At 39.8% G+C, this 24,300-nt stretch overlaps 1 protein-coding gene across 1 annotated transcript in view; it reads right to left on the bottom strand.

The window, feature by feature from the left end:
- Positions 1–24,300, bottom strand: part of LOC142144977 (calpain-13-like) — a 95,679-nt gene that overhangs the window by 26,613 nt on the left and 44,766 nt on the right. The window contains 8 exon segments of the mRNA XM_075204368.1: positions 410–478; positions 1,421–1,623; positions 6,711–6,877; positions 8,299–8,456; positions 10,420–10,494; positions 10,969–11,054; positions 19,686–19,760; positions 23,323–23,497. Of these exon segments, the coding sequence (XP_075060469.1) occupies positions 410–478; positions 1,421–1,623; positions 6,711–6,877; positions 8,299–8,456; positions 10,420–10,494; positions 10,969–11,054; positions 19,686–19,760; positions 23,323–23,497 (1,008 nt within the window).

Here is a 24,300-nt window from a genome sequence, read left to right as displayed (position 1 = left end):
GTGGGAAGAGTGATTGGTCGTTTCAACACGGAGGAAGAGGAGAGACAGGAACACAGATGGTCTGATTCATTAAGGAAAATAAGGCAAAAAAATGAGTAAGTTTTCTCCTGGACAAACCATGTTACAATACAAGGGATGCAAATTAGTTTATTATTTTGCACATAAGATAAATACTGACTGTTTTTTCATGTAGCACACAAATACTTGATAGCTTATTTGTACACTGAAATATAAAGTTGATCTAGGACATGCCCTACCCCAACTATAAATCTGTCCTCACATTTAAAATTTACCTCCCCGTCCAATGCAACATGGTTTTGCCAAGGTGCCAAGTTACTCATTTTTATTTTTTAATAAATCAGGTCCCGTAGCTCTATATATAACATTGAGATAACACGCTAGTACTTACTGTACTGGAGCATTGCTGGAGTACAGCGCCTGTCGGTCTTCTCTAGACCTTGTTTGGGTGTCTTCATATCTACAATGATAATACTCATTTAGCAATAATAACATACAACCGAATTACCTTGCTAACAATAATGTTAATATCATTGATATGTTTACACCAGAAACACTTTGATGATTGGAAGGTTTACACTTTGTCAAGTGTAAACTTGACTTTCCAGCATCAGTAGGTGAACTCAAGCTATCATGGTGGGCCTTCAAAAATGAAATAACACCAAATTAAGTACAGGCTAGTTTACCTGGCAGGTTGAACCGTATCCATTCTCTCTGTCCTAAAACAAACTCCTCTTTTTTTACACTGGATGGAGGAATACCTTAAACCCTGGTGAAAAAGTAGAGCTTCTTGATGTCTTCTTGCTATCTCCTTGTGGGTTCTACTGTAACTTCTGTCAGTCTGGGTGTAGTTATAAATTGGGGACCCAGTTCATCATCTCTTGTCTGCCCCCTCAAAAACTTCTCAATTCCCTTCAACAGCACCGATTTCTTCCAGACACCCCAGAGATCTTGCAGATAAAACAGCCATGGCCTAACAGCAGATAGCTTGGCAGATTGTAAGGGTGAGCTGGTGAAACTTGGCCTATTTTACCGCCACTTTTCTTCTTTGGTGTGGGAAGCTATAAGATTATCAAAAAATGTGGTGTGATAGGATTAGGCCCATGGTTTGTTTCAGGATGTAACAGCTTTGCCTTGTTTCTTCGTATTATCTTCACCATCTATATTGAAAATTTGTTATCAATAGAACACTCTTTAAACCCTAATTAAAAAACAAGCCAACAGAAACTTATGCGCAGGTTTCAGGGCACAGTTTATAGGGGTATCGCTATATTTTCTAGAAATGGTTCTATGAATGTAAAGGTTCTACTGTTCTACTGAAATTATTACATAGAGTACATTGATTATATCATTTGTTATCCTTATCCATTGAAATATAAAATACAAAAATAAAATATGTTACTTGGCAATTTCAGAAGTCTGTGTGAAAATCCTGAGAAGAAACTCCGACTCTTGCCCCTTGTTTTCGGTGTATGGCACAATGACGTAGGTGCTGGGCGGAGCCATGAATGACCTGGTGACTTCTCGCGCCCGTTCTAATCCCGAGTTTATTGTTTCCGCTACTTGCTGCCGGGAGTATTTCTGCTGTGATCCGTTCTTAACACCCTGCAAGGATGCAGCAGACATAAAATGTTCAACTAATCTGTATTAACCCAGCTACCGACTGTGCTTGGCTTATTTCTGATATTATAACTCTCTCTTGTTCCCCTAAATGAACTGCCCCGATAAAGACAAGAATATGGGGAACATAGGGCCTGATTCATTACAGAACGCAATCAGAACTCAATGTCCGCCAGTATAAGTACAAGCGGATCTCGAGAAACGTTTTCATTCCAATCTGAGCAGGTTATTACGGCTAGAAAATATGTACCTAAGAAATGCCCATAGCTTCAATCATCATCATCATCTATTTATATAGCGCAACTGATTCCGCAGCGCTGTACAGAGAACCCACTCACATCAGTCCCTGCCCCATTGGGGCTTACAGTCTAAATTCCCTAACATACACACAGACTAGGGTCAATTTTGTTAGCAGCCAATTAACCTACCAGTATGTTTTTGGAGTGTGGAAGGAAACCGGAGCACCCGGAGGAAACCCTTGCAAGCACTGAGAGAACATACAAACTCCTCACAGATAAGGCCATGGTCGGGAATTGAACTCATGGCCCCAGTGCTGTAAGGCAGAAGCTAACCACTGAGCCATCATGTGTTTGACCCAGGCAGGCCCTTACCGCATATTGTCTACGGTAGTCCCCCCCATCCTACACCCTTCTGCCATTCAAATTGTAGGTTGCCGGAAGTGCCATTTGCCTGAGACCATGAATTGCATTCTGCATGTAGTTGTGTTTACTGGTATAAGACTCATTCTGTCAAGATTCAGGTCCATAAAGTTTTTACTTGTTTGGTTTAAGGGGTTGAAGGCTACATAGGTGAAAACTACTTTATGACTTACCACCACAGTTTTGCTAAAACTTTACGTGTTATAGAATTCTTCCCCCTTCATCAAAACCACAACAGCCACATTCTAAGCTCCTAAATGACTGAAGATATAAAGTAAAATGAATCTTTCTCTGTTACCACCTTTGCTTCTGTGTTTTCAGTCCACAAATAGAGCAGTGTTTCTGTTACCTAGAAGACTGATAGAGAAGAACCCAGACTCTTCTCTCCTTCTCCTATTCCAGAGTGATGTAAGATAGAGAAGCTTCTGTAAGCATGGCTGCTCAGTAGAAATTCATTTTGAGAACTGCTCCAAAGAACATTGATTTCATAACACATTTGGCTGCAAAATTTTGAACATTCCTTTCTGTGGAATAATCCCTTAAATGTGTTGCACAGAATTTCCTGATTTATTTTTGTTTCAATTTTTTCTGCGGCTTACACATAAGGATGAAGAATACGTGTGAGAAGCCGGGATCGGAGAAAGAAAAATAGAGGCAAAAAAGTAAGTGATAAAAAGAGAGAAAAAGGTGCTAAAAGGAGCAAGAAATAAAGAGAAAGAAAAAGAGCAAAAGAGAAAGTGAAAAAAAGAGCAAAAGAAAGTATGAGAAAGTCAGAATGAGTCAGTAAGAATAAAATAAGAAAAAGTGAGAAAAACTTTTTTTTAAATAAAAGAAAGAAAGTGAAATGTTTCAAAAAAATGACAATACATTTTTCCCAATATTTTTAAATGACCAGTCCATTCGGGGTTTTTTAGACTTTGGCTTCCACAAACATGGTGTTGGCAGATAAGCAGAGAGATGATCTTATGTGGCAGTCCCACCTGTTGTTTTAAAACACCCACTTTTAAGTTAAGGTCCGCCCCTTTCTGTAGAAGCCCCGTCCCCTTTGAGGTCCACGATTTGTGACTATCCCATCAAAATCAGGACAGTTGGAAGGTATGCTAATGTTTTTGAAAGATGAGCAATAACCTAAATTGCAAGAATAGATCAGTCTAATGTTGCTAAAAACTGGTCATATTTGGCCAGATCCCAAATGTGATCCTGGATCCAGTGTGTTTCCTACAAAAAAAAATAATTCTAATAGACAAAAGCAGAAACAGTGACACCTACAGGTTATATTGCAGTACTACATTGCATCAAGAAAATGTGTAAGTCTGACTTCTGCATCATGAAAAAATAATATGGAATATAGCAGAGTTAATAACTGCACAGTGATCACTGGCATGTCTGGGATTGTTAGTGAAGGTGCTCAGCTGTGAGCCATTAACAAAACAGCTGTGGTTCATCTGAGAAATAAACCAGATTGCTTTAGGGGGAAATGCTGTATTTAATCCACTAAGAATAAAGCTCAGTGTTCCCTTTTTCAAATGCCCACCTGCTGGCTGCCATTAATAGAGAGGATTGCACTGCGTTTATTTCTGCTCGGATCATATATTATGAGGGAATGGGCTGCAACTGCATGTGTTCAATAACTGACAACAGGATTAGCAACTCCTGACATAATCCTACGCTATCTCCAGGTTAATCAGTGTATATTTAGCAGTAGCGTTGGTTTGACCTTTGTACTTTCAAAATGAATAATTTCTTAGCATGAGTCAATGATCTACTCACATTTTTATCCTTTTAAAGCATACCTCCTTACTGTCCCAATATCGGGGGCACAGTTGAAATTAGAGGGGACTATCCAACAGTCCTGCCGTCTTCACCGTTGTCTCTATTGACAACAAGTCAGGAGTTATGTCCCGGCTCCTCGCTGTGCCATCGGTGTGTGCAGCAATTCAAGATTTTCTAAGGGCAGAGTGTGTTAGGTGCGATCCAGGGCTTCACCCCTTGGGTGGCCATATTGCAATTTGGAAATGGCAAATGTTGCGAGGTATGATATGCGGGGGCCTCATTGCCTACATACACTGGAGGGTACAACAACGTTGTCTGGTGAACCAATGTTCATGGTTCTCGTATGCGCAGTAAAAAAGATGTCAGTTCTTGTGCTGTTATTGCTATCTTGAGATAAGTATTTGTTAAATAGACTTAGGCTGGGTACACACTGCAGAAAATTTCTCTTCTACATGTTTTGCAAGATTTACCATCAGATCTGTGCTCTTCATCTGTCGTAACCATCGGCTGAAAAGATGGTGACTCTGTAAACTCTATGGAGATCCTGGTCCTGAGTGCGTACACACTGCAGAACTGGAACGTCATTCCATCATTGAACAAGATTTTTAGTCCGGTTTAAAAATCAATTGAAATGATACGATGAGCTTTAGAACAATAACCGTTCATTGTTTCAATGTATACACAAATGCAATATAGGGCCGAACAATCGTTTATCATGTGATTGGCCAGATGATCAGCTGAAAGTGTCTACCCAGCCTTACCCAAGCAAAAGCTTCACCGGTACTATTTGTCACCTGCATGGTCATTTGTCAGCGCTAATTCTTTTCCTTTATTGGGCGAAGCAAAAACAGACGCCATCACCGATGAAAACACCCATTTTTACAGGCAATAGGACTATTCACCCATTCATTTTGCTGTTTAAAAAAACCCTACTTAGTATTTTAATGCAAAAAATTGTATTCTAAAAATGTCTCTATTGGACGTTTGTTTAAAATAGCAATATATTTCTTATTGTGTCTTCTGCACATACCTGCCCATACAATCAGCATCTTATGGATTTCTTACCTTGACAACAACCTGGAAAAATAAATACAAAAATATATTAGTTTTCTTTTTCAGACTATACAGTTTTGCCAGCTGAATTTTTGCTAGATAAATTATTGCGTCTACACAGTTATGCTTAAAACATACAGACAGGCAGGAAAAACAATGGCAAATGAAGACAAATACTTTTTTTGTTCTCCTGTTAACATAGCGTTATCAAAGCCACCCTGCAGCACAGTATACTATGTACTAAATGAGTGTTCCTATGGTACTCCGTTATAATGTACCAAGCATTGATGATCATGAATTCTGCAGACAAACACTGAAATCGGCCGTGAAGGGAAGTATTTGTATAGAGGTCCATTTGCTTTACATTTTTTGCATCATTGGCACTAAAGTGCGTTTAATAGTCTTTAAGAAAATGCATAGAATAAGTAAAATTAACACCTGTGTGTACAAGGCCTTACGTCTAAATATTTTGCTACGATAGAAAACATTTCTGCAGGCACATGCCCACATTTTGTATAGTAAACTGATTAAAAATAAAACCATAATCCTCAATAGTTCCCATTCTGGTTGGACTTTCCCGATGGTTGGACCCTGAATGGGGCGGATCAGAAAGTGAGCATAGTTGGTTTGATGGGTGAATGGTTTGTGAAGATCATGGGCAGGCCCTTCAAATGATGGGAGATAGGCAAAACTCTCATTTATTATACCAAAAAACAACAACTTATTTGATCAAATTAAAAAACAAAGTTTTATTGATTACTAGAATCTTACTAATTCATTAAATACAGCTCCAACAATACTCAAGTTCATGGGTTGTGTTAGATGATGGTGACCCAGGACAAATGCCCTTCAAAAAATCTGGCCTGACTATATCCACTCATATTAATTATGTATATGCTTACATATAGTTAATATGGTTCAAATAAATTGGGAGTATGAATTTTGTATCCTATATTACTGCATTTGACATCACAATTTTCCTGCATCATTTAAACAGGAGCTTCACATCACTAATCCATACTCCCCAACTGTCGTGATTTAGGTGGGACAGTCCCGATTTTAGGACTGTGTCCCGCCATCACAATCGGGACAAAGCTGTGAGAAAAGTTGGGAAGTATTGTCTTTCACTGCTGCACGCATGGCAGACCAACGGTAAACGTGTGCACACACCAACGAAGGTGTTTGGAGGGAGGAGAGAACGGGGAAGCCAAGCTCTTCAAAAGCACTTGGCAGGCCATGCCCCATCGATATGTGGTCAAGCACCCATTGAGAAGTGACCACGCCCCTGTCCCAATGCCGCCTGCCCAAATGTTGGCAGGTATGGTAATGTGGGCTGTCTTTGCCCTCCTCACATCATGGCACTGCCCCTCTGGTGAGATTGTGATGTCAAACACAACTTTATGTAAGATGACATTCATACATCTAACTCACTCAGTTAATATATTTGCTCTCACTACCTCCTGTGACCTCCCGTACAGTGATTGAACTCAACATTCAAGTCTTCAGGCTCCAAACATATTTATGTGGGAAGATTTTAGCAAATCAAGCCTGAAGCCGGGTCATCACCTGACTGCTATAAAGGAATACAAGTTACTGTACCTTGCTGAAGGAGAATCCGATGGGTAACCAGCGAGGTTTGTACTTCCACTCATTACTAAGACTCTGCATGAGAGCAACGGTCACATTGTAGCCTCTCTTCCCGGCCTGGGACTCCGCAACTGTGATCACGTACTGGGGGTTTTTCCATATGTCATCTGATGAAACCGGAACATCGAAATAAGATTGTTATGTCGTGAATTTTAGACACGAGTGGGCTTTATAAATGGCGTTCATTCGCATTTCCATGGCTATATAGACTGTATAGGCAAACTAGGCACTTGTCTGGGACACTACGTTTTAGGGGGCAGCAGATATATCAAATTTACATTTTATGTGTATTTACCCTTGTAATTTATTTTTGGGTCTGTTTAACCAAGTATGAATATTAGACATTTTATTCTCATCTCATTACAATGTATTTTTTTTTATTATTAAATGCCAACTCATTATTTTAGAGTTTAATCGTTTTATGACTGGATGGATTCAAAAACTTCATGGCCAAGATAATTGTCACATTTACCTGTGGTATCTTGTAGCTTTTCTTTATATCTTACTATACACAATTAATTTTATACATTTTTCAGAACTGATAGGACTTTCGTTCAGTAGATAAGCAGAATAAAAAAAACCTTTGTATGATTTGTCCCGTAGTTACATTGTATGAAAAGAGTGTTACTTCAATTATTTACCCTAAATTATAATCTGCGAGTTGTCTACAGCACAATGACACAAATAAGTATTGTTTATACGAGGTCCATTTTTAATTGTATTTAGCATCGTGCTTTGACAATTTAAAATCAGCGTCTCACAAAATTAGTGTTTTTTTTTAATAGAAATTTTACAAAATAAGGCAAATAAGAAGAATTCATGATGTGAACAGCTCACAAGGAGGGGGATGCTGGGTAATGTGCGACCAAGATATTTAGTAAACAATTGTCACACAAATGATATGTAAATTAGATTCCTCTTTGGTTGAGACGGAATATTGCACTAAAATAGCTAAAGGAGATCACTAAATAAGATGTTTTATGTGGAGTTTGTCAATGTTGAAGAAAATACAGAGTAGATTCTGGTTAGATTTAATAATCAGCAGTTAGTTTGTTTGTTTTTAAATACACAAACTAGGGTTAATGTTCTTAGCAGCCAATTAACCTACGGGTATGTTTTTAGAGTGTGGGAGGAAACCAGAGCACTCGGAGGAAACCCACGCAAACACGGGGAGAACATACAAACTCCACACAATTAAGGCCATGGTCGGGATTCGAACTCATGACCTCAATTTTTTTACTTTCACAATCATATCCCCCAGTGTTTATTAAGATGATCTGCAAACATTTTATTTACTGATGTCCACAGGTTTCAGCTAAATAGGTATCAAGTGAGCTTGAAAAGACAACACTGTGAAATCACATCCTTCTCCCTTCCAAACTCGCTACAATAATACTGGAGGTAAAGCCAGTGATGACTGTTAGTTTGGTTACATTGTTGCAACAATGTTGCTGCGCTCTACACAACAGTTACCCCATAATGCTGCAGTGAAGTTGGTGAGTTGAAATGTTTATAATGAGTAACGAACCTGCGGTGCTGCACCCGCCTGCAGTGCTGCCTCTCACCCACTGGTTATAATTAACATTGGACTCCCAGACGTACTGCTCTTCGAAGTCTAAGAAATTCGGGCTGTGGTTACAAATGTTCACTTCTCTGAAATTCTGCATGAAATCCGGGCAGGACATCCTGCAAACAAATAATCATAATATATTAAAAAGAAACAATGAGCACTGTTGTCACATAGCAGATTGTATTATAATATTGTGATGGAGTAAATTATTATAATCTGCCTGGGTATCCGATACTTGTATATTTGGGACTGTGTTGCGGATATAAACTATACAACCTCTAGAGAGTTTTCTGGAACTCTAGAAAGAGCTAAGGGTCAGATTTTAGAAGTTCAACTTGTATGCACCTGTTTACATAATGTATTAAACTCTACCCCATGTGTTTATGGACAGCAAGTTCTTGTGTAATCTCTTATTCTACTGTAATAACACAAGGTGATATTTTTTCTCTAAGGCTTGTCTTACATTAGAGATGAGCAGGCTCGGATTGCGCTAATCCGAGCCCAACCGAACAGTGCGGATCCGACGGGATCCAAGCACTGTTCGGGTATTTCCGGCTGCCAAAAGAAATGAAAACGAGGCTATGACGTCGGATCTCGCGAGACTCGGATTGCATAAATTCCCCGCTTGCGGCCGCCATCTTCAGTCGGGCTCAGATCATTGAAGAGGGAGGTTGTAGTTTGGTGCTCCTGTGTCCTGTGTCCTGTCACTCTGTCCTGCTTAATCTAGTGGCTATTTAGTCCTGTGCTCTGTCCTGCTGATCAGTCCAGTGGTGCTTTGTCCAGTGCTCTGTCCTGCTGAGTCCAGTGGTGCTGTGTCCTGTGCTCTGTCCTGCTGAGTCCAGTGGTGCTGTGTGTGTCCTGTGCTCTGTTCTGCTAAGGCCATTGTTATTTAAAAATTATTAAAAAGTTATAAAAAAATAAAAAAAAAATTATAAAAAAATTATACTAAAATAATTTAAAAAAATTATAAAAAAAGTATACAGAAATAATAAAAAAAAATAAAAAAAAATTATACAAAAGTACCGTATATAAAATAATATATTTTTTATAATTTCTACTGCAATATATAAATACGTTCACTGTTCCTGCAGTCAAGAAATATTACTACTGCAATATATAAATACATTCACTGTTCCTGCAGTCAAGAAATATTACTACTGCAATATATAAATACGTTCACTGTTCCTGCAGTCCAGAAATATTAGTACCAGAGATTAAACTACGTTCACTGTTCCTGTAGTCCAGAAATATTAGTACCAGAGATTAAACTACGTTTACTGTTCCTGCAGTCCAGAAATATTAGTACCAGAGATTAAACTACGTTCACTGTTCCTGCAGTCCAGAAATATTAGTACCAGAGATTAAACTACGTTCACCGTTCCTGATTGGTTTGTTAAAGTGCGAATGTCCTATTTCAACAACATCAGGGTGGGTGGGAGGGCCCAAGGACAATTCCATCTTGCACCTCTAGCAAACTCTTGCAAACTGCCATCCTGTCTGCCACTGCAGTGCCACTCTTAGATGGGCCACGTGTTTGTGCCGCCCACTTGTGTCGCTTAGCTTAGACATCCAGCTACCTCGGTGCAACCTTTTGGACTAAAAACAATATTGTGAGGTGTGAGGTGTTCAGAATAGACTGGAAATTAGTGGAAATGATTGTTATTGAGGTTAATAATAGTGTAGGAGTGAAAAAAAAAATATGGATTTTAGCACTTTTTATGCTTTTTTAAAAAAAAAATCAGAACCCAAAACCCTAAATCAGAACCAAAACCTTTCGTGGGGTGTTTTGGCAAAACAAATCAGAACCCAAAACCTCAAGCTAATCAGAACCCAAAACCCAAAACACCAAAAGTGGCCGGTGCACACCCCTATCTTACATACACGTCATCTCAAAAAAGGTCCAGTAAGTTGTTCACTTTCTCATTGTGGGTACAATATTGTCACTACAAGACCAAAGTTCACCTAATCCTTATCCTTGGTTAAAATACAGAATGCCCCAGTGTTTAAGCGTACGACTATTAAATGTCTTGTAAATATTTAATTTATTGTCCAAACCCAAAATAACCTCTATAAAAATACCAAAATTCTCCATCATTTCTTTCAATATTCAGCTTTTTCCGTATATCAGGATTGACTCTGTCCCACTGCGATGACCTGTAAAACATGAGGTTAAGATCATTATAAACAGTGGTTGGGTTTTATACAATTTGATATTTCAGTTTTATGTTAAAGAAAATGATTAGAATGTTGATTATTCCTATTTGTTTCATTTGACAACTAATGTACTTGGATGTGTTTTTGTTAAGTGGTAAATAAAGTTTTTTAAAAAAAGAAAACAAAGAGAGAAGACAGGAAACTAGAAACTGACAGTTGATACTTTACGTTCTAGCAGGATCCCTCCACCCCAAGGGGTAAATATATCAACCTGAGAGTTTTCCGGCGGGTTTGAAAAACCAATCAGATTCTAGCTATCATTTATTTAGTACATTCTACAAAATGATAGCTAGAATTTGATTGGTTGCTATAGGCAACATCTCCACTTTTCTAACCCGCCGCAAAACTCTCAGCTTGATACATTTACCCCCAAGTGTCTGTATAGAATTTAAAGGGAGTAAACGAAATTCTTACGCATCACTCCAGCGTCCGTTCCATTCGCCTTTTCCCCAAGGGTTCCAAACCCGGACAATGTCTTCCGATTTCTTGTTGTATTCAATCTGCAGGACACAAAGTGAAGCTTTTTATCTCTTCGTCCTTGTAGCAATTGTCCAAAAATGAGACAAGTTGTTTAAAACAAGTAGCGGTTATTTTTGCGGCTCTGTTGAATGCACAATTGTAATGTTGCTGCGACTGTGCCGCGGGTACAGAATAAAAAGTGGAAACTGGGAAAACATGAAACCTCTCAGTACAAGAATAGCCACGGTTTTAATGCTCGTTTGGAGGTAGAATTGAAATCACTGTATTCTCTGCTTCTTGCACAATTGAGGAGAACTAGATATGTCTGGCTGATAGACCAGGGCATATTAATCAATCTACTTAATATTACAAAGATAACTCCGGAAATAAAAGTATAGTCATCGTCCCTTACGTTACTGAGAAGAAAGTTTCAGGAAGTGTAGTTATCAATCTCCTTGTATAGTAGGTTTATATGTCGCTCAATGTGAGGGCTTATTGTAATCATTCTGAAGACCTGATGTATCACCTGAGTGTTTTTGTGAAACTAAAGATGAGCATCTCATATTCTATGGAATCTGACAACTACCAGCTGTGCCTCGTTTGAGCTGGTCAGATTAACAAATAACATTTTGACCACAAGTCCTACATCCTTGTCTAACATTCTCAAAGGTTCGTAACTTTTTCAGAATGTTGCGATGAAGGTTCTAGCATTAGACACAAGGGGGCTCCCTTTTCCCAGAGCTAAGAAGTGCAAGTTAGGGTTTTCCCATAGATCACAGAGATTATACACTACTTGAGCACATAATACCAAAAGATTCCAAGTGGAAGCTTAGGTTGTAGAGAGAGCTAAATCTGGGTACACACTACAGAAAATATCTCCCAGTGAGATATCATTAACAGTTATTACCAATGACTGAAAGTCCCAATCAGCAGCCGATTCCTGTGTACACACTATACACGTTTTACACGATTTACCTTCAGATCTGTGATCTTCATCTGTCATAACCATTGGCTGAAAAGATCATAACTCTGTACACCCTATGAAGATCTACGGACACTGCCGGTCCTGAGCACATACACACTGCAGAATTTGCCCCAAATCGTTCCATCATTCATAGTGATTTTCAGTCCACTTATAAAATCAAATCAAGTGATACGATGTGCTTTGGGGTGATACAACATGATCATAGGAGCGTACACACTAATGCGATTTCGGGCCTAACGGTCGTTTATCGTGCGATTGGCTTGATAATCGGGTGAAAAACCTATAGCTTGTACCCAGTTAATTCAGGAAGTCTTTGTAGGCCTGTGATCTGCACAATTGCAGTCAGGAGAAGGAATATGCAGTGAAGATGCACTCAGGTGCTGTGTGTGCAAAGTACGAGCTGCCAAGAACGGAGATTATTATTAACCTGTATATAGCGCCAACATAGTACACAGCGCTGTACACCCACAGAATGTTTATTCCTTCACATCAGTTCTTGCCCCAGTGGAGTTTACAATCTCGATTCCCTAGCACTGACACAGAAACTCACACTAGAGTCAATTTAGTTAGAAAGACAATTAAGCTTACACAATGCTTTTGGATTGTTGGAGGAAATCAGAGGACTTGGAGGAAACCCTAATAAACACAAGGAGAGTATGAAAACCCCACACACATAACACCCTGGGGGGGGATCATACCCAGGGCTCCAATGGATGGATCTTGGTGGGTGTCTAGGATTGTTTCCAATATAAGGAGAGCAAAAGATCTTTATTGAGATTTGGTCCAGAAAGGTGATAATCACAGAATATTTTTGCAGACAGATTTCAGTAAGTATCATAAAACTGCATAAACCCATAGGCTAAATTGGAGCCTTCCCTTAAGGGCTGTAGGATTTTTCATCATCGGTAATACGATTACCACCGGTGTGTGAAATATTGCAATACATTTACACTTCCTGATCTTCTGCTCATTGAATTAAAGGTCCAGAACTTTCAAGAGACTTATCTTGACTGCAAAAATTATCTGCAACCAGTGTCTATCTTTATTCTTTTTATTGGGCGGCAACGAAGATTCATCCTTTTTTTTTCCATTTCTGTCTGTTTCTCATATACTCCCCCCCCCCCCCCCCGGTGGGATATTTAAAATACAACAAAACAGTTTGGGGTGTCATACCCCATTTTAGCCAGTAGATGGCAGTACCTGCACAGTATTTGTTGAGATTATTTTACATACTGTACACAAACTCCTCTCCCAACCACAATTGGTTTATTTTCCAGGACTTCAAAAAGATGAACAAAAAAACATGCTTAAAAGGATAACTCCACTTTCATGGTGTTTTTTTTTTTTTTACATCGTTTTTCTAAGAGTTATATGTACAAAGTAGACCATGGAGATAATTTGCACATATACCTCTAAGAAAGACTACAACAGCGGAGAATCTTTAAGTACTGTGAATGTCTCCATTTGTTTGTTATCAGTAGAATCGCCAGCTCTAAGGATTTGAAGTAGAAAACTCCACAGTGATACTTTGTGTCTCATGTTCAAAAACGGACATAGATTTATTTGATGTTTAGATGCTGAGATTTATTACAAGCTGGTCTTCAAACATTACTATACATAAACTATACATAAACATGCAAGCTGGGCTGAAATATTCTGTGCCGCTGTTAACATTTTAATGCTCTGCTTGGCTGTAGCCCGCCCACTTCATTTCCTGGTCATCCTCGTGCCTGTTATTGAAGAATAAGTGCAGAATGCATTGGCATGGAAGTGTCACATACACTTTGCTGGAGGAATTTGGCCTCAACTGTTTCCAGTCTCACCCCAATACCACCACACAGCAGAATGAAGTCACATTCCAGCTCTAAATTACGCAAAACGCAAATGTAGAATTAAAGTGCGGAACGGAACGGCGTTCTACGGAACCGGACATTTGTATCGATGGAGCTTCATATCTCTGTGACACGGTCTCTAATGCCGTTAAACTCGATTTGCACGAAGCTTTGCTCACCGCTAGTTATCAACTCGAGCAGCACGGTAGCACAGCGGTTAGCATTGCTGACTCACAGAGTTGCTGCCATGGGTTTGATTCCTATCACTGCCCTATATGTGTGGAGTTAGTATGCTCTCCCGTGTTTGCTTGCGTTTCCTCCGGGTGCTCTGGTTTCCTCCCACACAGTCCAAGAACATACTGGTAGGTTAATTGGCTTCCAAATTTAGACTGTAAGCTCCAATGAGACAGGGACAGTTGTGAATGATTCCATAGAATATTGGCCAAGTGCAACCCCTGATGGCTGCCTCTGAAACAATTTAAAGAGCATTGTCCAATTGGAAGAAGGGCACTATATAAATAACACATTTTTAACTAATTGTTTTTAGTTGCCTTTGTCTTCTAGATTTTATTGATTTCCCTTTTGGGTACATTTCATAATCACATAAAAATGTCAGTAAAAAGTACTGAACATCAGTAATTATAAAACTGTCAGTCCAAAAACATATTTTCAAGGCCTGGAAGCCCCGTGTCAGGGGTTCCGAGAGAAATTCTGGACCAGAGATCCCTGAGATGAACCTAGGGATCGTTTTGCTTAAATGATCTTAGAACCGTATCTAGTCTGAAGGCTCACAGAGACTGTATGACCAATGTTATATACATCTAAAGGTCAGAGCATTATAAACCCGCTGTTACCTTTCCGTCACAAGACACTAGCGCTGTCTGAGTGCTTTACAAAACAATTTACACCCTGGAACAATATTTGTATTGTACAGAATCTACAAACAGGCTGTCAGCAGATTCTTGTTATATGATACAGCCTCTAGTACAATGCCTGGCTTATCCACTGAGACCGGCAGGTAATTCTGATCTGGTTCCCAAAAAATAAAAAAATGTCTCATTTTTCTAGTGATAAAATAAAAAAATAGAAAACAGATAAAACTTTCTCGTTCACAGATAAGTGTATTTGAGAACGTCTGTAACCTACTGAACCGAGTCTCTGTTTGTACCATCTTTGCTGTGACAGTCTGATCAGTGAAAGGTAGAGGCAGCGAATGACTGTGAGTTCTCTTACTGAAATCATTTATAGTTAAACCTGCAGTTACAATGTAACAAACGTATGTGGGTTAAAGTTATATGAAATAATTAGAGGAAGTTAAAATAACTGGCTTGCTAAGGCCAGGCTGTATATGGGTAAAGCTCATTTTTGTAACAGTCACTTGTTGACCTAATGGTGTGAAACCATTATAGAATAACATGCAGGATATGTACTTATAGAACTGAAGGTGATTACCCCCGAAGAGAAATAAAAACTGAAGTGTATGCATAACTATTTGGATCACTAAGGGTTAACAACGCAGGAAGCTGTGGTGTTATCTGGACCAGTGTCATAGGGGGCAGGGGTACAGGGAATGGTTTAACAGAACAGTGAGGAGTTAGGGAACTCTCTTGGTACCAAGGAATGCAGCCCTCCCTCCCAGTCCTGATTCCTGGACCAGTGTTCACTTCCTGGATGAAGGTCCTTCTCTGCGGATTGTGAGAGGAGTGACTGCTATATCTTAGTGAGCAATTGATGTGAGGGCCTGGTTATCTAAATATGAGTGACAGCGCAGACATGGAGGAATCTGGAACCACTTGGTGCACGGGCTCGTGGTATAGTACAGGGTACTGGTTCAGCCCCAGAGGTATGATGTTATGGTACGGGTGTGCTGATTCAGCCCCAGAGGTAAGTTGGGCCAACCTGGTGCACAGGCCTTGGTATGGTATGGGTGCTGGTTCAGCCCCAGAGGTAAGTTGGGCCAACCTGGTGCACAGGCCTTGGTATGGTATGGGTGCTGGTTCAGCCTCGGAGGTAGGTTTGGCCAACCCGGTCATGGGCCTTGGTATGGTACGGGTGCTGGTTCAGCCTCGGAGGTAGGTTTGGCCAACCCGGTCATGGGCCTTGGTATGGTACGGGTGCTGGTTCAGCCTCGGAGGTAGGTTTGGCCAACCAGGTCATGGACCTTGGTATGGTACGGGTGCTGGTTCAGCCTCGGAGGTAGGTTTGGCCAATCCGGTCCTGGGCCATGGTATGGTACGGGTGCTGGTTCAGCCTCGGAGGTAGGTTTGGCCAATCCGGTCATGGGCCTTGGTATGGTACGGGTGCTGGTTCAGCCTCGGAGGTAGGTTTGGCCAATCCGGTCATGGGCCTTGGTATGGTACGGGTGCTGGTTCAGCCTCGGAGGTAGGTTTGGCCAACCCGGTCATGGGCCTTGGTATGGTACGGGTGCTGGTTCAGCCTCGGAGGTAGGTTTGGCCAACCCGGTCGTGGGCCTTGGTATGGTACGGGTGCTGGTTCAAGGTGGGTGAAGCGCACATTCATGGTGTCAGACGTTTAAAACCCGTTCCCTTGGAAGAGTCGGCTTAGGTTCGGTGCAAGTACAGCTCCTCTGGGCTGACTTACGGTGCTTTATGATTAGCTCAGAAGGGGGCGGGTTCCGGATTGCCTGGGGACGGTGACCCATTAACATGCAGATACTAGGGTGCGCTTATGTATAGACAAGGCGGAGTACAGTGTTCTCCCCCCACCATTGTAGTAAGCGGTTATTTGAATAAAGAAGTTCTTATTTGCCCACAAGTCGGTCTGGAGTCTTTTATTATAGCACCTAAAGGTTAAGGTTAAACCAAGAAGGGTCTATGGTCATGTTATCAACCGTTAAGCATTTTAAAGCTAAGAGTCTGATTGTAGGAAGAATAAGTAATCCAAGATACTGACCTCCATGGACAATACCAGGACTGGGAGATAGATAGATAGATAGATAGATAGATAGATATGAGATAGATAGATAGATAGATAGATAGATAGATATGAGATAGATAGATAGATAGATATGAGATAGATAGATAGATAGATAGATAGATATGAGATAGACAGATAGATAGATAGATATGAGATAGATAGATAGATAGATAGATATGAGATAGATAGATAGATAGATAGATATGAGATAGACAGATAGATAGATAGATATGAGATAGATAGATAGATAGATATGAGATAGATAGATAGATAGATAGATAGATAGATAGATAGATAGATAGATAGATATGAGATAGATAGATAGATAGATAGATAGATAGATATTAGATAGATAGATAGATATGAGAGAGAGAGATAGATATGAGATAGATAGATAGATAGATAGATAGATAGATAGATAGATATGAGATAGACAGATAGATAGATAGATATGAGATAGATAGATAGATAGATAGATAGATATGAGATATATAGATAGATAGATATGAGATAGATAGATAGATAGATAGATATGAGATAGACAGATAGATAGATATGAGATAGATATGAGATAGATAGATAGATAGATATTAGATAGATAGATAGATATGAGAGAGATAGATAGATAGATAGATATGAGATAGATAGATAGATAGATAGATATGAGATAGACAGATAGATAGATAGATATGAGATAGACAGATAGATATGAGATAGATAGATATTAGATAGATAGATAGATATTAGATAGATAGATAGATAGATAGATAGATAGATAGATAGATAGATATGAGATAGATAGATAGATATGAGATAGATAGATAGATGGATAGATAGATATGAGATAGATAGATAGATATAAGATAGATAGAGAGATAGATAGATAGATAGATGGATAGATAGATATGAGATGGATAGATAGATAGATAGATAGATAGATAGATAGATAGATAGATAGATATGAGATAGATAGATAGATAGATATGAGATAGATAGATAGATAGATAGATAGATAGATATGAGATAGATAGATAGATATTAGATAGATAGATATTAGATAGATAGATAGATAAATATGAGATAGACAGATAGATAGCTATGAGATAGATAGATAGATAGATATGAGATAGATAGATAGATAGATATGAGATAGATAGATAGATAGATGGATAAATAGATATGAGATGGATAGATATATATAAGATAGATAGATAGATAGATAGAGAGATAGATAGATGGATGGATAGATAGATAGATAGATAGATAGATATGAGATGGATAGATAGATATGAGATGGATAGATAGATAGATAGATATGAGATGGATAGATAGATATGAGATGGATAGATAGATAGATAGATAGATAGATATACGATAGATAGATAGATAGATATGAGATAGATAGATAGATAGATATGAGATAGGTAGATAGATGGATAAATAGATATGAGATGGATAGATATATATAAGATAGATAGATAGAGAGATAGATAGATAGATGGATGGATAGATAGATAGATGGATAGATAGATAGATAGATAGATAGATAGATATGAGATGGATAGATAGATATGAGATGGATAGATAGATATGAGATAGATAGATAGATAGATAGATAGATAGATAGATAGATAGATATGAGATAGATAGATAGATATGAGATGGATAGATAGATATGAGATAGATAGATAGATATGAGATAGATAGATAGATATGAGATAGATAGATAGATAGATATGAGATAGATAGATAGATAGATAGATAGATAGATAGATAGATAGATAGGAGATAGATAGATACATAGACACATAGATGGGAGATTAGTTCCCTGTTTATCCTCCCTGTGAGCATATGGGACAATGTACTTAAGACCTGTAACAAACGAGTAATGTTCACAACTGTTTGCCTTATGGTAGGAGGCCGCTATAGGTGAAGCCATACTAGGCAGATCACAGACATTTACAAATGTGTTATTGGGTCCAGAAGTTAAAACTTTATGTGTCACCTATGGAAAATGTAATGTATTTGATTTTTTTAGATGCCTTTAAATACACTTCCACTGTTTATTGGCAATATAGTTTCAGTGACAAATTATTTTTTGCGTCAGCCCATCCTCAGGCTCTCACTAGTTAGAATACGATATTAGAGGCAGGTTTGTTTGTTATATGCTGAATCATCAGACAGCATTAAAACATCTGTAATATAATAATAGCAAAAACAATAATAATAATAATAATAATAATAATAATAATAACAATATAGCGATATGCATTATGGACAATGAGGGGATTTTTGCATTAATCACATTTTGTACTTTGTTTCACATAAAAAGATATTATTCTCTGGGATTTTCTAGTTCTGTGAAATAATTATCGTTAGAATCCTGCAGCCATATAAATGGTGACTGTTCAGCCAGTTTAATGAGTGAACATTCATTTGCAGAGAGCACATTCTCATTACAAGATGAACATATATTTTTTTATATATTTTTGTTTCTTTGGAGCAAGGTCGGTATTTACTGTGATTTAAAGTAAAACTACCCTCAACGTACATTTTTGAATAAGTTGTATAAATTAGATTTACTTAAACTTTATAGTTCATTAAGTAAAAGAAACATATTTAAATTATTTATTTTTATAATCCTTGGTTTTCCTAGTTTAATTTATTTTAATTCTGTTTTTATGAGCTGCAGATGTTGCTAAAAAGGTTTCAGCTGTAACAAATTTTTGTACGCAGATATTAACCTTATAAATAGGAGGAATATAGGAATACATTACTAGATATAATAAAAAAAATAGCAATGTTATATTATATTTAATTGTATATATTGTTTACAAAAGTGTCATAGCACTCCTTTAATTATCTGTCTGCGTCCACGATCTGTAGGCAATGAGTACACTTTGAAAATATTGTACTACCTGTGTGCCATCCGTCACTGTGTAGGCGTGACCTTGAACTAGTCCATTCTGCATTTTCATGTTTCCAGTGTTCATCTGAGGGTTACATAAATGATGCAGGATTTAGGTGGGAATAATGTAGATGGTGCACAAAGCTTGTTTTATATTGGTTTACATGGGTAACCCCTCCACTTTTCCTCTTTAGAAGGTTTGATAAATTTGCCCCTTAGGGAGTTGTGTCTGTTCCCTTTTTGCCTTTTTTCACTAACCCTAGGAAGATGGTTTATCAAAAGGCAAAGTACCGATTATTTGGAGCAAAAAAGGGGGGAGCCTAGTTATCAAGTATTTCGGCTGTACTTTTACTGCTATGATGGCTTTACTGTTATCGCCACTAGCAGGGGCAAACGCAGGATTTGTAGAGGGGGGTTTCCACACTATGCCGCCAGTGGGCGTGACCAGCATGCATGGGCAGGGCCGCCGAGAGGGGGGGGGAGCGGGTACTAATTACCCGGGCCCGGCATGTCAGGGGGCCCGGCCCGGGCCCTTGCGCTGCTGATTTTTTTTAATTTTTTAATTTTTTTTTTGAAAACGTTTTTTTTCCTTTCCTTTTTTTTTTTTTTTTTGGCGGGGGGGGGGGGGGTGGGGGGGGGCTCGGTCGTTGGTGGGGGGAGCAGGCTAGTTTAAAAAAAAAAAAAAAAACATACTCACCTGATCGCGGAGCCGGCATCCCTCCTCTCTGCTGCTCTGTGCTCTATTCAGACTGTCTGAATGCTGGGTGTGATGTCATCATGTCATGCCCAGCATTCAGTCAGTCTGGAGCACAGAGCAGCAGAGAAGACCAAGAGAGGAGAAAAGGTAAGTGAAGGGAGGAAAACGAGGGGGGCACAGAGGGGTTAAAAAACGGGGGGGGGGGGGGCAGCATGACAGAGGGGTTAAAAAATGAGGGGGAGCACAAAGGGGTTAAAAAACGGGGGGGCAGCATGACAGAGGGGTTAAAAAATGAGGGGGCACAAAGGGGTTAAAAAACGGGGGGGCAGCATGACAGAGGGGTTAAAAAATAAGGGGGGGCACAGAGGGGTTAAAAAACGGGGAAGCAGCATGTCAGAGGAGTTAAAAACGGGGAAGCAGCATGTCAGAGGGGTTAAAAAATTAGGGGGAGCACAGAGGGGTTAAAAAACGGGAAAGCAGCATGTCAAAGGGGTTAAAAACGGGGAAGCAGCATGTCAGAGGGGTTAAAAAATGAGGGGGAGCACAGAGGGGTTAAAAAATGGGAAAGCAGCATGTCAGAGGGGTTAAAAAATGAGGGGGGGGCACAGAGGGGTTAAAAAATGGGAAAGCAGCATGTCAGAGGGGTTAAAAATTGAGGGGGGAGCACAGAGGGGTTAAAAAACGGGAAAGCAGCATGTCAGAGGGGTTAAAAAATGAGAGGGGCACAGATGGGTTAAAAAATGGGAAAGCAGCATGTCAGAGGGGTTAAAAATTGAGGGGGGAGCACAGAGGGGTTAAAAAATGGGAAAGCAGCATGACAGAGGGGGTGAAAAAATGAGAGGGGCACAGATGGGTTAAAAAACGGGGCAGTATGGCACAGTGGGGTTAATAAACAGGGGTCAGCATGGCACAGTGGGGTTAAAAAATGGTGGGCAGCATGACACAGTGGGGTTACAAAGGGGGGGGGGAGGCATGGCACAGTGGGATTGAAAAAGGGGGGGAGCAGCATAGTATAGTCTGATGAAGGGGAGCCAGATGAAGGGGGCAAAAACAGCATGGAGGGCACAGTGTGATCATAAGGCATGGCGATGATGAAGGGGCACATTATTGTAATATTGGAGCTGGAGGAAGGCCTAATTATTAATCGTGGGTGCTATTGATTTAACGCTGGGGCTGGCTGTAATTTTCTAAATGTAGCCATTTTTTTTTCAAAATAGGTCCTTCAACATTTCTGGATCCGGACAAGCCACAACTAAAGAAAGCAGCAGCCACAGGTGGAGAAAGTGAGAAGAACAGGTAGGAGAGAGCAGCACAGTGTGTGAAATGTTGTGATTCTAGTAGGGACAATACCAATTTTTGGTGAATGTTGTGTCCAATGTAAGGTGTAGGCCAAGACTGAACTGTTTGTGTACACACTGCATTGTTTGTATACTACCCTGTGGTGGTAGATGTCCTGAAAGTCAGGAGTGCTTAAACATATGTGACGCTCCGGCGAATTGAGAGCCTAGTGGTTTTTATGTTAGCCACGCCCCAATGGCACGTTTGCCACGCCCCCAAATGCATGACCGCCCCTCCCAAAATTTTTGCACTGCCGTTTGGCTAGCCACGCCCCTGAATATATGACCATATACCTAATCTTTTTTGCGCCGCCGTAAGGCGGCGCAAAAAAATTTTGGGGCTTACTTCACTATGAGGGGGGCCCCATGAATTTGTTGTACCCGGGCCCTGAATTCTTCTTGGCAGCCCTGTGCATGGGAGCGTAGCTATAATCTTAGCTGTTCTCCAACTCTTCCTATTCCCATAATATACATGGGCAATGCTGCATGCACTACTGTTAGGTGCACGCAGCTCTCCTTTTTCAAGCAGAGCCGTGTGAAGCGGGGGCACGGTCCAGCCACCTCAATTATACAGTGCCCCAGGCTTGGAGGGGGGATTCCAGGCACTAGTAAACCCCTCCTCAGTTTGCCTATGACTAGAAGGGCATTAACAGGAGACCTTTGAAACAAATAATTGATTATTAATTATTTCTTTCAGTCCTGATCCATTTGACATAGGCCTAAGTAGGGCTTTTGTCCAATGACAGAAAATAAATATTTTTGGTGTGCTGGTGGTTGACATAGATTTAGGTGCAAAGCAAAGTAAAGGAGCAAGTATGCACCCTGGTAAAACCATGCTGCATTGCAGGGGGGGGGGGGGGGGGTGCAAATGTAAAGTGTGTGGATAGATTGGGAGGGGGAATGTCCTAGCAGCCAGTATCTCCCTGCATGCACAAAACTAAATAAATACATTTGCACCCCCTGCAGTGCAACATGGTTGTACCAAGGTGCAAGTTTGCATCTTTTTTTGCTTTGATATATTATATCCCTTGAAATATATAACAGCTTTTGTTTTTCGTTAAAGCAGTGGAATGTTAGCTGAAACCAATCACGCATCATATTAATGATTATACGTCAAATAGCATGCCAGTATAATCTAAAAAAATGAAACATTTTTCCGTTACATATAATCATTAATGAAGTTTGGCCCAGTAATTTAATTAAGTAACAATAATCTTTTTCCCCTCTAAACAGGAAATCATGATTACCCACATAATTAAACCTTGCATTGAGTCTCCTGTTATGTTGAGCATGACCGAATAGCTCTAACAATATGCTTATTTTTTCTGTTGAATCTCGGGCGAATTTGAGTAAACTGCCGACGGGATAGTTTTTTTAAAATCAACACAAATCGCCAGAGATTGGATTTTGGAATCTCAAAATCCCAGGTTAATACATACGGCGACTTTGCATGTAAAATCTCCGACGATCTTGAGCGATTTGAAATCACTGAAAAAAAATCGCACTTTGATACATTACCCCCAAGTGCTATTTATTTTTGCTTAACTGTTAATTCATTTGTTTTCTCTTTTAAAAAAAAAAATACAGAGCAATAGATGATCTCATATACTTACATCTCCTGGCGTTGTACACCCCATAAGGGACCCTGATCGTGCCGCTGCTAAAACGATATCCCGCAGATCCGGTGGGGGTTTGGTTAAGTTAAAGTCCATCTGCACCCCTCCAGTGAAATCCACCAGTGCCTCCGAAATGAATCCCCAGTGCAGGTTTTGGTAAGAGCCTCGCAGTCTGAAAGAATATAAGCAGCAAATTATAGGGTGCAATGAGGACTGAAATTATTACAGTAATCCTACCCACTGTTGGTCATCTCTCCCCTCAGGGTTCTAGTCCCCTCACCCTATCGCTCCACTCCGTGCCCCCCATCAGTCTCCCTCTCCCCTCTAGATTGTAAGCTCCCTTGACCAGCTCTCACTTATCCTCGTGTCCCCTTCTGCCTATGTATCTTACCCAGCCCCTTTGCCATGTGCCCCTGCTCTCAGCTGAATTTGTGGCTAGTGCACTTTATCTTTGTACTGCTCTGCACGCCATGTTCTGCTTTGTCTTAAGCTCTATGTACGGCGCTATGGAACCTTTGTGGCGCCTCATCAATAAAAGATAATAATATTAATTGCAGTACATGACTAGGGAAATAACTGATTCAATATAAGTGACTTTAAAAATAATGAAATAATCTGAAGTGTAAAACATTCAAGAGCTATACCTTCCATTACTATTATTATTAATAATATTATTAACATTAATGTATATAGCGCCAGCATACTCTGTAGCGCTTTGTAAATGGGGAGAAACACCTTAATAAAATGGGACTGGGTAATACAGACAGACAGACAGTAAGAGGCTGCTGATCACAAGCTTACAATCTATAGGGAAATAGGAGTTTGATACATGAGGATAAGTGTCACTGATTGTATATTGGATCAGCCAGATAAGAATTGTGGGGTTATGTGATTCAGTCAGGGGTCAGAGGGTTTTTAAACTTAGCAGTAGAATACATGTAAGCTTGTCTGGACTGTGTAGCCTGGTGGTGATCG

This window comes from Mixophyes fleayi, chromosome 3 (assembly GCF_038048845.1).
Source record: "Mixophyes fleayi isolate aMixFle1 chromosome 3, aMixFle1.hap1, whole genome shotgun sequence".
Taxonomy (NCBI): domain Eukaryota; kingdom Metazoa; phylum Chordata; class Amphibia; order Anura; family Limnodynastidae; genus Mixophyes; species Mixophyes fleayi.
This window is presented reverse-complemented; position numbering and strand designations above follow the sequence as displayed.